This window comes from Penicillium solitum, assembly GCF_028829755.1.
Source record: "Penicillium solitum strain IBT 25940 chromosome Unknown utg000001l_segment0_segment0, whole genome shotgun sequence".
NCBI classification, from domain to species: Eukaryota; Fungi; Ascomycota; class Eurotiomycetes; order Eurotiales; family Aspergillaceae; genus Penicillium; species Penicillium solitum.
The window spans coordinates 8,226,443-8,239,307 of NW_027072121.1; the positions used below are offsets into that span (position 1 = coordinate 8,226,443).

General features: G+C 47.3%; 4 protein-coding genes across 4 annotated transcripts; all 4 read left to right on the forward strand.

Annotated features, from left to right (window-relative positions):
- Positions 1–163: 163 nt before the first annotated feature.
- N7455_003169 (DNA-directed RNA polymerase I core subunit RPA190) lies at positions 164–5,362 on the forward strand (the record flags this gene model as incomplete). Its single annotated transcript, XM_040960712.2, has 4 exons — positions 164–348; positions 413–910; positions 970–3,688; positions 3,749–5,362. 4 exons carry the CDS (start codon positions 164–166, stop codon positions 5,360–5,362), a joined length of 5,016 nt encoding a protein of 1,671 aa, XP_040808816.2.
- A 1,648-nt stretch (positions 5,363–7,010) lies between these two features.
- N7455_003170 (uncharacterized protein) lies at positions 7,011–7,354 on the forward strand (the record flags this gene model as incomplete). Its single annotated transcript, XM_065604428.1, has 2 exons — positions 7,011–7,136; positions 7,187–7,354. The coding sequence occupies 2 exons, from the start codon at positions 7,011–7,013 to the stop codon at positions 7,352–7,354; spliced, it is 294 nt and encodes a 97-aa protein (XP_065462919.1).
- An 838-nt stretch (positions 7,355–8,192) lies between these two features.
- Positions 8,193–9,514, forward strand: N7455_003171 (alcohol dehydrogenase family protein; the record flags this gene model as incomplete). Its single annotated transcript, XM_040960897.2, has 5 exons — positions 8,193–8,311; positions 8,366–9,144; positions 9,195–9,246; positions 9,299–9,343; positions 9,395–9,514. The coding sequence occupies 5 exons, from the start codon at positions 8,193–8,195 to the stop codon at positions 9,450–9,452; spliced, it is 1,053 nt and encodes a 350-aa protein (XP_040808673.1). The 3' UTR covers positions 9,453–9,514.
- A 1,400-nt stretch (positions 9,515–10,914) lies between these two features.
- On the forward strand, positions 10,915–12,748 carry N7455_003172 (uncharacterized protein; the record flags this gene model as incomplete). The annotated part of the gene is made up of 9 exons (XM_040960932.2): positions 10,915–11,132; positions 11,188–11,224; positions 11,287–11,415; positions 11,475–11,544; positions 11,604–11,651; positions 11,704–11,849; positions 11,903–12,120; positions 12,174–12,635; positions 12,712–12,748. The coding sequence occupies 9 exons, from the start codon at positions 10,915–10,917 to the stop codon at positions 12,746–12,748; spliced, it is 1,365 nt and encodes a 454-aa protein (XP_040808636.2).
- Positions 12,749–12,865: the final 117 nt, after the last annotated feature.

The following is a 12,865-nucleotide window of genomic DNA, read 5'->3' on the forward strand; positions in this document are numbered from 1 at the left end:
CAGAAACCCAAAAAGGGTAAGGCGGTGGAGCCAGGCAGAAAAGAAGTTGCTCCTCCGGAAAAAAAAAGTTCGCTCCAGAACTAAAAGCACTTGGAGATCTGAATCCGAGCACTTTGATTTCGTGCGCCAGCGTTTTCTGTCGCTCAAGGAGCTGCAGGCTACAATGGCAACTTTTGCGCGCCCGGTCGCCTCGACCATTAATGGGGTTGACTTCAATGTCTACTCCGAGGAAGAGATTAAAGCTCTCTCGGTGAAAAGAATTCACAATACTCCGACTTTGGATTCATTTAACAATCCTGTTCCTGGTGGTCTTCAAGACCCTGCTATGGGAGCCTGGGGAGATCATGTGTAAGCCTTGACTTGATTAGTATGCTGTCCAATCTCTAACGTGAGATATTTTCTTATTTTACAGATGCACAACCTGTCGCCAGAACTCTTTCACCTGTACCGGACATCCTGGACACATTGAGCTGCCAGTACCCTTCTATAATGTTACCTTCTTCGATCACATTTTCCGCCTTCTCCGAGCACAATGTGTGTACTGTCTTCGCCTGCAGATGGGTCGCAACCAGGTCAACATGTACACCTGCAAATTGCGCCTTCTGCAATACGGCTTGGTTGACGAAGTCGCTATTGTCGATGCGATGGGAGCCGTAAAAGGTGCCAAATCAAAGCCCACCAAGGGCAAGGAAGACGATTCGGACGACTCAGATGATCCCGACGATGATGACTATATGCAAAAGAGAACTGATTATGTCACTCGGCGCATCCGCGAAGCCAAGAAGGAGGGCAAATTGGAGGGATTGATGCCTGGCGGACAAAACCCTATTGCCGCAGAAGCCAGACGAGAGTTGCTCAAGGCCTTCTTCAAGGATATCAACGGATTAAAAAAATGTGTCAGCTGCAGCGGGTACGTTATACAGTATTCCCCGACCTTGACCTTGGATTTCTCAGCTAACATTATGGCAGAGTGTCCCCCGCTTATAAAAAGGACCGCTACAACAAAATCTTCCGAAAGCAATTACCCGAGAAGCAGAGGCTTGCAATGCTGCAAGGAGGATTCCAGGCACCGAATACCATGGTCCTTCTCGAGCAAGAAAGGAACTCCAAGTCTAAGAACGGTGTTGCTGAGATCCACGGAGCCGAGGAGGAAATCCGCCGTGGTGTGGCTGTCGTCCAGGAGGGACAGGGATCGACCGGCCAGGAATTCATGTCTTCTTCCGAAGTCTATGGAGCACTTCACCTTCTCTTCCAAAAGGAAAGTGAGATCCTGCAGCTTGTCTACAACTCCCGTCCTGTGCCAAAGGGAGTGACAGTTGTGTCGGCAGACATGTTCTTCATCAAGAGTCTTATGGTGCCGCCAAACAAGTACCGCCCCGCAGTCCAGCAGGGTGCCGGAACAGTCATGGAGGCACAGCAGAACACTTCGTTCAATGCGATTTTGAAGGGCTGTGACACCATCAACCAAATCAGCAAGGAGATCCAAAACGAGGAAGAGAAGACCATGTCTCGCGCACGGAACTACAGTGATCTTCTTCAAGCTATCGTCCAGCTCCAAGATGTGGTCAACGGTTTGATCGACCGTGATCGTACATCGGCCACCGGCTCAGCTGCCTTGGCACAGCCTAACGGTATCAAACAGATTCTCGAGAAGAAGGAAGGTCTGTTCCGAAAGAACATGATGGGCAAGCGTGTCAACTTTGCTGCTCGTAGTGTTATTTCACCCGATCCCAACATCGAACCCAATGAGATTGGTGTACCCCTTGTCTTCGCCAAGAAGTTAACTTTCCCCGAACCTGTGACAAACCACAACTTCTGGGAGTTGAAGGAGGCTGTTATCAACGGCCCTGACAAATACCCTGGCGCTTCTTCTATCGAGAACGAAAACGGGCAAGTCATCAACCTCAAGTTCAAGAACTTGGAAGAGCGCACAGCACTTGCCAACCAACTGCTCGCACCATCAAATTGGCGCCAAAAGGGTTCGCGTAACAAGAAGGTTTACCGTCATCTCACCACTGGTGATTATGTTTTGATGAACCGTCAGCCAACTCTGCATAAACCCTCCATCATGGGTCACAAGGCTCGTGTCCTTCCCAACGAGCGAGTTATTCGCATGCACTACGCCAATTGTAACACTTACAACGCTGATTTCGATGGTGACGAGATGAACATGCATTTCCCTCAAAATGAGCTTGCCCAAGCAGAAGCCAGAATGCTGGCAGATGCCGACCACCAGTATCTCGTTGCTACATCAGGCAAACCGCTGAGAGGTCTCATTCAAGATCACATTTCCATGGGAACGTGGGTCACATGCCGTGACAGTTTCTATGACGAGGAGGATTATCACCAGCTGTTGTACAGTTGCTTGAGACCAGAACATTCGCATATTGTCACCGACCGGATCCAACTGGTCGAGCCTGCCATGCGCAAGCCTAAGTGTCTATGGACCGGAAAGCAAATCATTACGACAATCCTCAAGAATATCCAGCCCCCTGAGCGAGGAGGTTTGACCTTGAAGAGTAAGTCTTCAACCCCCGGTGAACGCTGGGGTGAAAACAACGAAGAAGGAGAAGTTATCTTCCAGGATGGAGAGTACCTGTGTGGTATCCTTGATAAGAAACAGCTCGGTCCCACCGCCGGTGGTCTCATCGATGCCATCCATGAAGTTTATGGATACAGCACTGCTGGCAAGCTCATCGGTGTTCTTGGAAGACTCCTCACTCGCGTCCTGAACCTGCGGGGTTTCAGTTGTGGTATCGATGATCTTCGATTGACCAAGGAGGGTGACCGTATCCGCAAGGAGAAGTTAGCCACTGCTCCTCAGATGGGTCGCGAAGTTGCTCTGAAGTATGTGACCTTGGACCAGGCTCCTGGTGACCAGACTGCCGAGTTGAACCGACGACTGGAGGAGGTTCTTCGTGATGACGACAAGCAAAGTGGCCTGGATAGTGTTTCTAACGCCCGGTCTGCCAAGCTCTCCTCTGAAATCACCAGCGCCTGTCTCCCATACGGCCTTGCTAAGCCTTTCCCCTGGAACCAAATGCAGTCTATGACGATATCTGGAGCCAAGGGATCCGGTGTTAACGCCAACCTGATTTCTTGTAATCTCGGCCAACAGGTTCTTGAAGGTCGCCGTGTACCACTCATGATCAGTGGAAAGACTCTTCCGTCATTCAAGGCCTTCGAAACTCACCCTATGGCTGGTGGTTACGTCTCTGGTCGTTTCTTGACCGGAATCAAGCCCCAGGAATACTACTTCCACGCCATGGCTGGTCGTGAGGGTCTGATTGATACTGCTGTCAAGACCTCTAGATCCGGTTACCTGCAACGTTGTTTGATCAAGGGTATGGAAGGCCTCAAGGCTGAATACGACTCCTCTGTTCGTGAAGCGTCAGATGGCTCCATCGTTCAGTTCTTGTACGGAGAGGACGGTCTCGACATCACCAAGCAGGTACACTTGAACGACTTTGATTTCCTTGCTCAGAACCACATCTCCATTTCCAAGCAGGTCCAAGCAGATGACTACCACAAACTGGCGAAAGACAATGTTACGACTTGGCACAAGGATGCCATGAAGGCAGTTCGCAAGACCGGAAAGATTGATGCCGTGGACCCTGTGTTGTCTCACTTCCCCCCTGGAGGAAACCTTGGAAGTACATCCGAAGCGTTCGCCCAGGAGCTAAAGAAGGTATGGACTCTCTATCTTTTCCTTATGATTCTTTGCAATTCTAACAGTTTTTGAAAATAGTACTCGGATGTCAACAAGAACAAGCTTATTAAGGACAAGAAGAAGAACATCGAGGGCAAGGTTACCAAGAAGACCTTCGAGGCCTTGATGAACATGAAGTACATGAAGTCCATCATTGACCCCGGTGAGGCAGTCGGAATTATGGCCGGTCAATCCGTCGGAGAACCGTCCACACAGATGACTCTCAACACCTTCCATTTGGCTGGTCACTCGGCAAAGAACGTCACACTGGGTATTCCCCGTCTACGTGAAATTGTTATGACTGCAAGTGCCAAGATTATGACGCCTACGATGACTCTTCTGCTCAACGAGGAGATTTCCAAGGACGACTCGGAGAAATTCGCCAAGGCTATCAGCAAACTGAGCATTGCTGAACTTGTTGACAAGGTGCAAGTCAAGGAACGAATTGGCTCTGGCATTGGCCACGCCAAGGCTAAGATTTACGACATCGAGATCGACTTCTTCCCGTCTGAAGAATACACCAAGGAATACGCCATTGAGACCAAGGATGTTCTGATTGCTCTGCAATCCAAGCTCATCCCTCGTTTGGTGAGACTCACCAAGGCCGAGCTCAAGAAGCGCAACGAAGAGAAGAAGGGTGTCAAGGGCACAACTTCCCAGCCTGAAATCGGTGTTTCGGTCGGTAAGATCGCGGAGGCACCAAGAGGTGCCGACTCCGAGGCCCAGCCAGCCGACGACGACAACGAAGATGATGAGGACGATGCCAAGCGGGCCGCCGGAGCTCAGAACAGGGGCAACCAGATCTCCTACGAAGGACCCGACGCCGGCGAACAGGATATCATCAGACGCCAAGACACCCCCGACGAAGACGAGGATGAAGATGAAAGTAGCAAGCCTGCCAAGGCCACTCGCGACGTGCAAATGAAGGACGGCTCCGAGTCTGACTCTGAGGATGAGTCTGACGACGAGACCACCCAAGACAGCAAGGCGCGCGAGGAGGATGTCATGGGCAAGTTCGAGGAGATCACCAAGTTCAAGTTCGACCCTAAGAACGGCAACACGTGCACCATCCAACTTCAATACGACGTCGAGACCCCCAAGCTTCTCCTCCTTCCCCTGGTTGAGAAGGTTCTCCACCTCGCCGTCATCCAGTGCATCCCCGGCATGGGCAACTGTGTCTTCGTTGAGGCCGATGTGGCAAAGGGTGACCCTGCCAACATTCTCACCGAGGGTGTCAACCTGCTCGCCATGCGCGACTACCAGGATATCATCAAGCCCCACTCGATCTACACCAACTCCATTCACGACATGCTCAACCTGTACGGTGTGGAAGCTGCTCGCGCCACCATCGTCCGCGAAATGGATGCCGTTTTCAGTGGTCACAGTATCTCCGTTGATAACCGTCACTTGAACTTGATCGGTGATGTGATGACGCAGTCTGGTGGCTTCAAGGCCTTTAGTCGTAACGGCTTGGTTAAGGATGCCTCGTCTGCTTTCGCACGGGCCAGTTTCGAGACTACTGTCGGCGCCCTGAAGGACGTTGTGCTCGAGAGGGGTGGTGATAACCTCAAGAGTCCTAGTAGCAGAATTGTCGTTGGTCGTGTCGGCACCGTCGGTACTGGTTCCTTCGATATTCTTGCTCCTGTAGCATAGTCTCTTGACTGGACGGAGTTTTGAAATGTGTATTTCTTGTCTTTCCCTCATGTGTATATTGTGTTTATGCAAAGCTATTATTTTTTTTTTTGTGTTTTCGCTTCATCTTTGATGTGTCGATGATCTGGAGTTTGTCTTTGTGCAGCGGAACCAAAAAAGTCCTGTTCATATTAGCATCTTGACTAGTTCGATAAATAGATCTTTTCCTAAGTAATGATGTTATAACATGGCCTATCCTATGCACTTTTATTGTAATAATCCATGGATGTTTGTTCCGAGGCATAGGGTGAGTTAGTCACCCCACCCTAAGCGGCCAACTGAGCGACTCACTAAGTGAATCAAGCTACGGAGTACATTCCTACAATTGACCTCCCTATGGGTCCGAATGGATTTATCACGTCAGTCCATGTGGTATGATTGCATATCATTGATCCAGATTATATATCGTATCGATTTCTGTCGCTTTACCTCAAATAGAGTTTAAACGAACTTGGGCCTATAGTCCGCAGTAGTTCAGACACGTGTTTAGTCTCCATATGATCCCCTTGGATCGACTAAGACACGAGAAAGTTTCAATTAATATCAGGCATAGCGTCACAACGTTGAAGAGTGGAGGTTTACAAAGTACGTGCTTCTTCACTCCCGGCCCGGAGGGTCCACACCGCTCTCAATTGGTTATAAGATTGCAATGGGTTGTCAGACTTTCACTCTATACACATCTAGAGAAACAGTCTATAAAAGAGATTGGTGTTCTAATGGGTATAAAGAGGTTATAAAAAAGAAAAAAGCCATGAGATATTGCACCTGTGGTAATGTAAGTGCAGTAGAAACTCCGAAGGATCATGCCTAACACCGTCAGATGTCTCAAGTCCATATGCTTAGGTTCAGTAGTAGGACCCCTAGTTCCTTTTTAGTGGAGTTGTTTTGCTTGTCTCAACGGGCCGCGAATGGCACGTTTCTTAGCTGCCTTGGCTTTCTTCTCCATAGATAAGCACTCCCTGTAGATCTTGCCCAAAGATAGGAAAAGATCCAAGTTCTAACCCTTGATAAGGCATATACCACAATAGTATGTATAGTATGTTGTACTAGCACTGATTGTTAGGACACCACCTGGACACATACCAATGAGAAACCAACGTTAACTAACGTTCTACCAAAAAGACTATAACAACCTGTCATGTCAGGTTTTCTTCGGATATCTAGCGGCCTGAACCTACTCTCGGGTTCGGACCAGATTCAGCCATATACGCATATATACGAATGCGACTTGTACGCCCACTCATAAATACGAATGCGAGTTGAACACAGCACCGGGGTCGTAACACTACTTGAAACTCAAAATTGGGTACCTTGACAAATCAAATTTCCGGGCCAAACCTTCAGCAAATTGATCCTGCACGAACTTACCTTACTCAACTAGCTTAACGCTATTATCTAGCTTATAATTATAGATGATTTTAATTTGGGTTGCATCATTTCTCGGTGAGATTTCGGTGAAACGATAACTGCTACTCAGCTATTTCTATGGCAGTATAGATAGAGCCTGTAAGTATTAAATAGAGCAAGATAGCCCCGGGATATACTCCAAATCATCAAACTATCACACCAAACTTCTCACATATCCTCAAACCAATCCTCAATCTCCACAATGAAGGTCTTCAGTCTCTTGATGCTGCTTGCCACTGCCGGAACTACCCTGGCAGCTACCTGCTCAGGCTCGAGACAGTGTGAATGTCTGTTCCCCGACAAGTCGCACTGCTGTCTCTACGGATCCGTATGTCTTCCGATGATTTTGATCAGTCTGGGAACTAACATAGGACATAGAACGAAGAGACTGGTGATGACTATGATTGCACAACACTGTGTGCGGGTGCTAGCCGCATCCTCCAGAGTGGTGAAGATACCCCAGCAAAGTGCAATGCAGGCGGTGATTTCGCCTGTGCCTCTATCTTCACTGCACAGACTCGCACTCCATGCTACAACGGCGTCTAGGTATTTTGTCCCGAGATATACCCGCGAAAGCTATTTCTGACGTTCGTTGAATGATTAGGTACTTTCCGATTTCAACGGCATGGCTTTCCTTTGAGGGCCCAGGGGTTGGAGCCACGAACTCAGGGATTTGTACAGCAGGCGGAAGACAAGATGACGTGGATAGAAACCCGGGCTGTTTCAATTCGGGCCATAGGCACTACTCGAACGAGAGGCATCAACAATTTAACCACAATAAGAATCTTGTTTCCTATATCATACATACTTACGTGATGCCAGGTAGAGCACCGAATAGTTCTATACCGGAACATTAGACTATTCGTGAGTGTTGTCAAATTATAAACAAAGAGTCACCGAAGTTCCAAAAGGTAGTTATACACAAGTAACAATGTATCGTTGAAGACGAATAACTAAACCAAGTGCATGAATGAGTGTTCTCATATATTCTTCGTACCTACTCCCTATGCTGCTTGATAACTAGTTATAGATCCAGGAGCCCGCTTATATAAGCGGCTTACCCCGCAAAAAGTCCCCTATCAAAAACGGCTTTGATACTTCCTTCATTGTAAGGGCGAAGGTCGGTTTTGCTTTTAGAATACTTTAAATCTCAGTTCAAAAGAACACATTTTATCCCTTTCCAATGCATTTATGCAAAAATACCGTTGATACTCGTTTCTCTGCCGAGCCAGCATAAATCCGAGATCTGCCGAGGTCCCTCGGTGATGTCGCCGGACTACGCATATCCCTGCGACTTAAAATGTGACTTGCATCTCAGTTGCAACGTCATCAAACCTCTTAACATACCCTGCACAAACCACAGGAACGTTCATAATCCTCCAAAATGCAAGCTGTCGTTTTCAAGGGCCCGTCAAAGGTAGCCATCGAGCAAAAGCCCATTCCTCAGATCCAAGATCCAACAGATGTCATCCTGAAGGTGCGATACACTGCGTTATGTGGCAGGTAAGAAATTAAGAACTATCCCTAACACCGCACACTCGCTCATAACTTCCAAAGTGAACTCCATGTCTTTCGCGGCCACCAAAAGTCTGGCACTGAGTTTATCATGGGTCATGAGTTTACGGGTGAAGTTGTCGAGCTTGGCTCCGAAATCAAGAACTTCCAAAAGGGAGATCGAGTAGTCTCACCCTTCACTTCCAGCTGTGGGGAATGTTTCTACTGTGAGCGTGGTTTCTCCTCTCGGTGCGCTCGAAGCCAGCTATTTGGCACTGTTGCACTTGATGGTGGACAGGCCGAGTATGTGCGTATCCCACTAGCCGATTCGACTCTTGCCAAAGTCCCAGCTTCAATCGATGAGAAGAAGCTAGTTCTTATGGCCGATATATTCCCTACCGGTTACTTTGCCTCTCTGAACGCTTTCTCTGGCACGACACCGGAGGAAATTCAAAAAAGCACGGTACTACTCTTTGGCTGTGGTCCTGTCGGTATCTGCGCACTTATCAGTGCTCTCGATTACAAGCCGAAGACTTTGATTGCTATCGATAGTGTGCCTTCCAGACTAGCGCTTGCACAGAGTCTAGGAGCCGAGGCTTGGAATTTCAAAGAGGATGAAGAAGGGCTGCGTCAAAGGGTAAAGGATCTTACTGACGGCCGTGGAGCGGATATTGTTATCGAAGTCGTTGGTCATAGTAGCGCTCTCAGGATGGGCTTCGATTTGTTGCGGCCCTGGGGCCGGATATCGAGTGTTGGCGTTCACAATCAGGATATCCCGTGGACTGGGAATGAAGCCTACGCAAAGAACCTTCGTCTACAGATGGGTCGATGCCCTGTTCGGAGTATGTTTAATTCCTCATCTTACTTTGATTGTTTTGCTCAATTATGCTAGGTATCTTTGGTCCGGCGATGGCCCTCTTTGAAAAGAAGCAAGACGTCCTCAAGTGAGTTTGTTTAACCCCGTATTCTATGTTTTGCGAGTCTAACAATTCCTAGCTTCATGTCTCAAGATATCCGTCCCCTGTCACAGGCTGTTCAGGCGTAAGTTTTTCTCATTCGGATTTTGACGCCCTATGATTGACCCTTCGGCAGATACGACGATTTTGATAACATGCGGGCCCACAAGGTGATTTTTGAGGCAGATAAGTGAACAAGGCTACTAGCAAGCGGGATATCCTAGATGAATGTCCAAGGAATATGACTGACTCCGAGGAATAAAAGAGATATCCCAAGGAAGCAACCAGAGAGGTGCCTCTTTTCACACGATAATATCTAGCATGCTGTAGTCGGGAAGTATATATTTACTCAGTAGATATAGCGGTTCAACTGGAAAATTTCGTACCTTGATAACGAATCGTATTTGATTATAGTGAATTGAGAATGCTCGCGGTCACTGTTCTTGCAGACTCAACCAAGCCCGCTTTAGTGTAGGGTCTAAGTGACTCAAGATCAACTATTGCCGAGGGAGAATATCCCTCTAGAATAAGTGGATCTATTTTGCCCAGGGTATATCTCAGTATAAATATATCAAAGTGGCATTAAAGGGCCCATTGGTATTTCGTAGTCCATTCATCTAGACCAGCGCTTAAGGCTACACATGAGGTCCTGTGGTGATGTTGCCGGGATTGTAAACCCGCGGAAGATTGATGATTGGATATATTCCGCATTGCTTTTTCTTAGGGAAACTATCCTACTATGGTATCTGTATATCAACACAGTATTCCAAACCCAAGAGGGTTGGTCTTACGCTCGACCTAACTATCAGATAGGCCTAAGATATTTGAGTTGTGTTACGATTGGTCTCTCTTTTTACAGGCTATAGTCCGTGAAAATCGTGTATTCAGCTTCGTTGTCCTGCCGATTTCTTGCTAAAGGCTGTTGAAAAGACTATCACTGTAGCACTATGACTGTTGAGGTTGAGCCATATGATTTCTCATATAAAAAAATGGCTTGTGTTTGAGAGCAAAACATCAACTGCAATAGCGTCAAGTATAAAGGTAACCTTATAAGCAGGTATCACTGGCAGCTATAAATGCCAATACAATCCACACTGCGAACAAATATAATCCAGGGCTAATGATCCTATTGACGAAGACCCTCGTAGCGCATAGATAAAACCGGAGAAATGAGTTGTCCAAAAACCTCGGCAATCGGCCGAAATGGCCACAAAAGTAGCGCCAATTGAGACTCTGGGGTGCAGATCGAGGCTGGACACGAATAATTCCCTATACTTTGATATGTCCAAAACCCGGGGAAATAAAGCCGGAGACGTCACGTATACAGGTGGTGTGCATCCATCTAGCATTGGAAGTGGTACTGAGTAGCTTAATTGGTCACAATGCGTGGACACTCATTCGCCCTTCGTGATATCTATTCCTATTAGGGTACTTGAAGTCAATTGATTCAGCACCTACCCCGTCAGCATTAACCAATGAGATTTACAAATTTACACAATGCTTTGAAGTAAAATGGACCACTTGATCCCCGCTTTACTGTAGCCAGATGCTGCCAAGATGGTATTTGGGATATAAAAAAGACATCAGCGGCTGTCTATGTTGATACACGACTTCTTTATTTTCCCATAATTTGCAAAGCAAACCCCCGTATTGAATATGTCTCAATCGAAAGACGAAAAGCCTTCGAGCATGGAAAATGTCGAAGATATCAACCAGCCAGCCAGCAACAATGTCGACTGGGACGAAGAATATTCGCCATCGGAGCAGCACAAAATTATCCATCGCATTGATCGCCGGCTGATCCTGATGTCTGGACTTGCATACTGCATTTCGATGATTGACAGAACAAACCTCGGCATGGCCGCTGTGGCTGGGTAAGATATTCGAACTAGAATACACCGGACCAAGCATTAATAAATGGAAAAAAAGCATGACAGATGATTTAAAACTAGCTGGAACACGATATGTGGGTGGTTATAGTGCCGTTCCTATGATATCCTGTGTTGGTCACTTTCTAATTCCTTATAGTCCATTATGATCCTGATCTTCTTCGTTCCATATGTGCTACTTCAACCTCCCATGACCGTTGTAACGCGCAAGGTTGGCCCTAGGTTCTTCCTGGGCTCTATCATTTTGTTCTGGGGCGCAATATTAGTTGTCAGTTTTTACTCACTCCGAAGCGCCAGGCGAATGTGATGCTAATATCAACTTTATAGGGAATGGGATTCTCGAAGAATTGGAAACATATGGTTATGACCCGTGCACTCCTGGGTGCTTTGGAGGCTGGTAAGTGCACTTATTTTGCTTGAATAACGTCTCACGGATTTCTAATAATGACCCTCTAGGATACTTTCCTGGTTGTGTTTACCTCTTGTCTAGTTGGTATGTCCGCTGTAAGTACCAATCTATATGGAACAAGTCTGCTAGTGACTGACTTACAAATAGATGATGTTCAAAAGCGTTTCTCTATCTTCTACCTCTTCGGTTGCGTAGCATCGGCATTAGCTGGTGTCTTGGCCTATGGATTGTCGCAAATGGATGGCATCCAGGGTATTCAGGGATGGCGTTGGATCTTTATTATGGAAGGAGTGGTACGTCAGCCACTGTCCCAAATTGATTGACAGAAATTTTGACATGCTTTAAGCTGTCGTGTGCCGTTGGGGTTCTCACTATCCTTTTCTTGGTCGATTTCCCAGACCGAGCCTATAAATCATGGAGATTCCTTAGCGAGAAGGAGTGCGCCTTTATTGTCCGACGAATCAATCGAGACCGAGCGGATGGAGATGCAGAGCCTTTCAGCCTGAAAAGATTCCTAGCACCGTCTCTGGACTTGAAAATTTGGGGGTTTGCAATGATATTCTTGTGAGTGTGCTATCTCATTGTCACATTCGGGCACACTTTTAACAACGTGGAAGTTGCATCACGACGAATACCTATGCAATCTCCTATTTCCTGCCTATTATTCTTCGACAAGGAATGGGATACGGGGTAGCTGCTTCCCAATGCCTTGTAGCCCCGCCCTTTGGGCTCGCTGCGATCTTGATGCTTATTACATCCTGGCTGGGCGACAAATACCGCATGAGAGGACCCATATTGGCATTCAACGCTCTGATTGGCATTATCGGACTCCCAATAATGGGATTTGCGGAAAACAATGCTGTCAGATACTTTGGTGTTTTCCTTGCTGTGGCAGGATCCAACGCCAATGTGCCTGCTTCTATGGCCTATCAAGCCAACAACATACGAGGACAGTGGACCCGTGCTCTTTCTAGCGCTACCTTGGTGGGATTTGGAGGGATTGGTGGCATTGTGAGCAGTTTGGTATTTCGAGAACAGGACGCGCCTATCTATCGTTTGGGGATGTGGACAACTATTGTGTGAGTCTTCTTCTCCCGTTTGAAGATACGTTTGCTAATGAATGACGAAGTTGTAATATCTTGATATTGCTTATAGTGGGAGCATTGACTCTCTGGTTCCGTTATTCCAATAAGCAGGCCGACGATGGGAAGAGGATTATTGAGGGCTCACCGGATTTCAGGTACACGATCTGATGGGATGCACTTGAAAATCCCCAAGATGTACGGAAAATTGAAGGAGATGAAGGGAT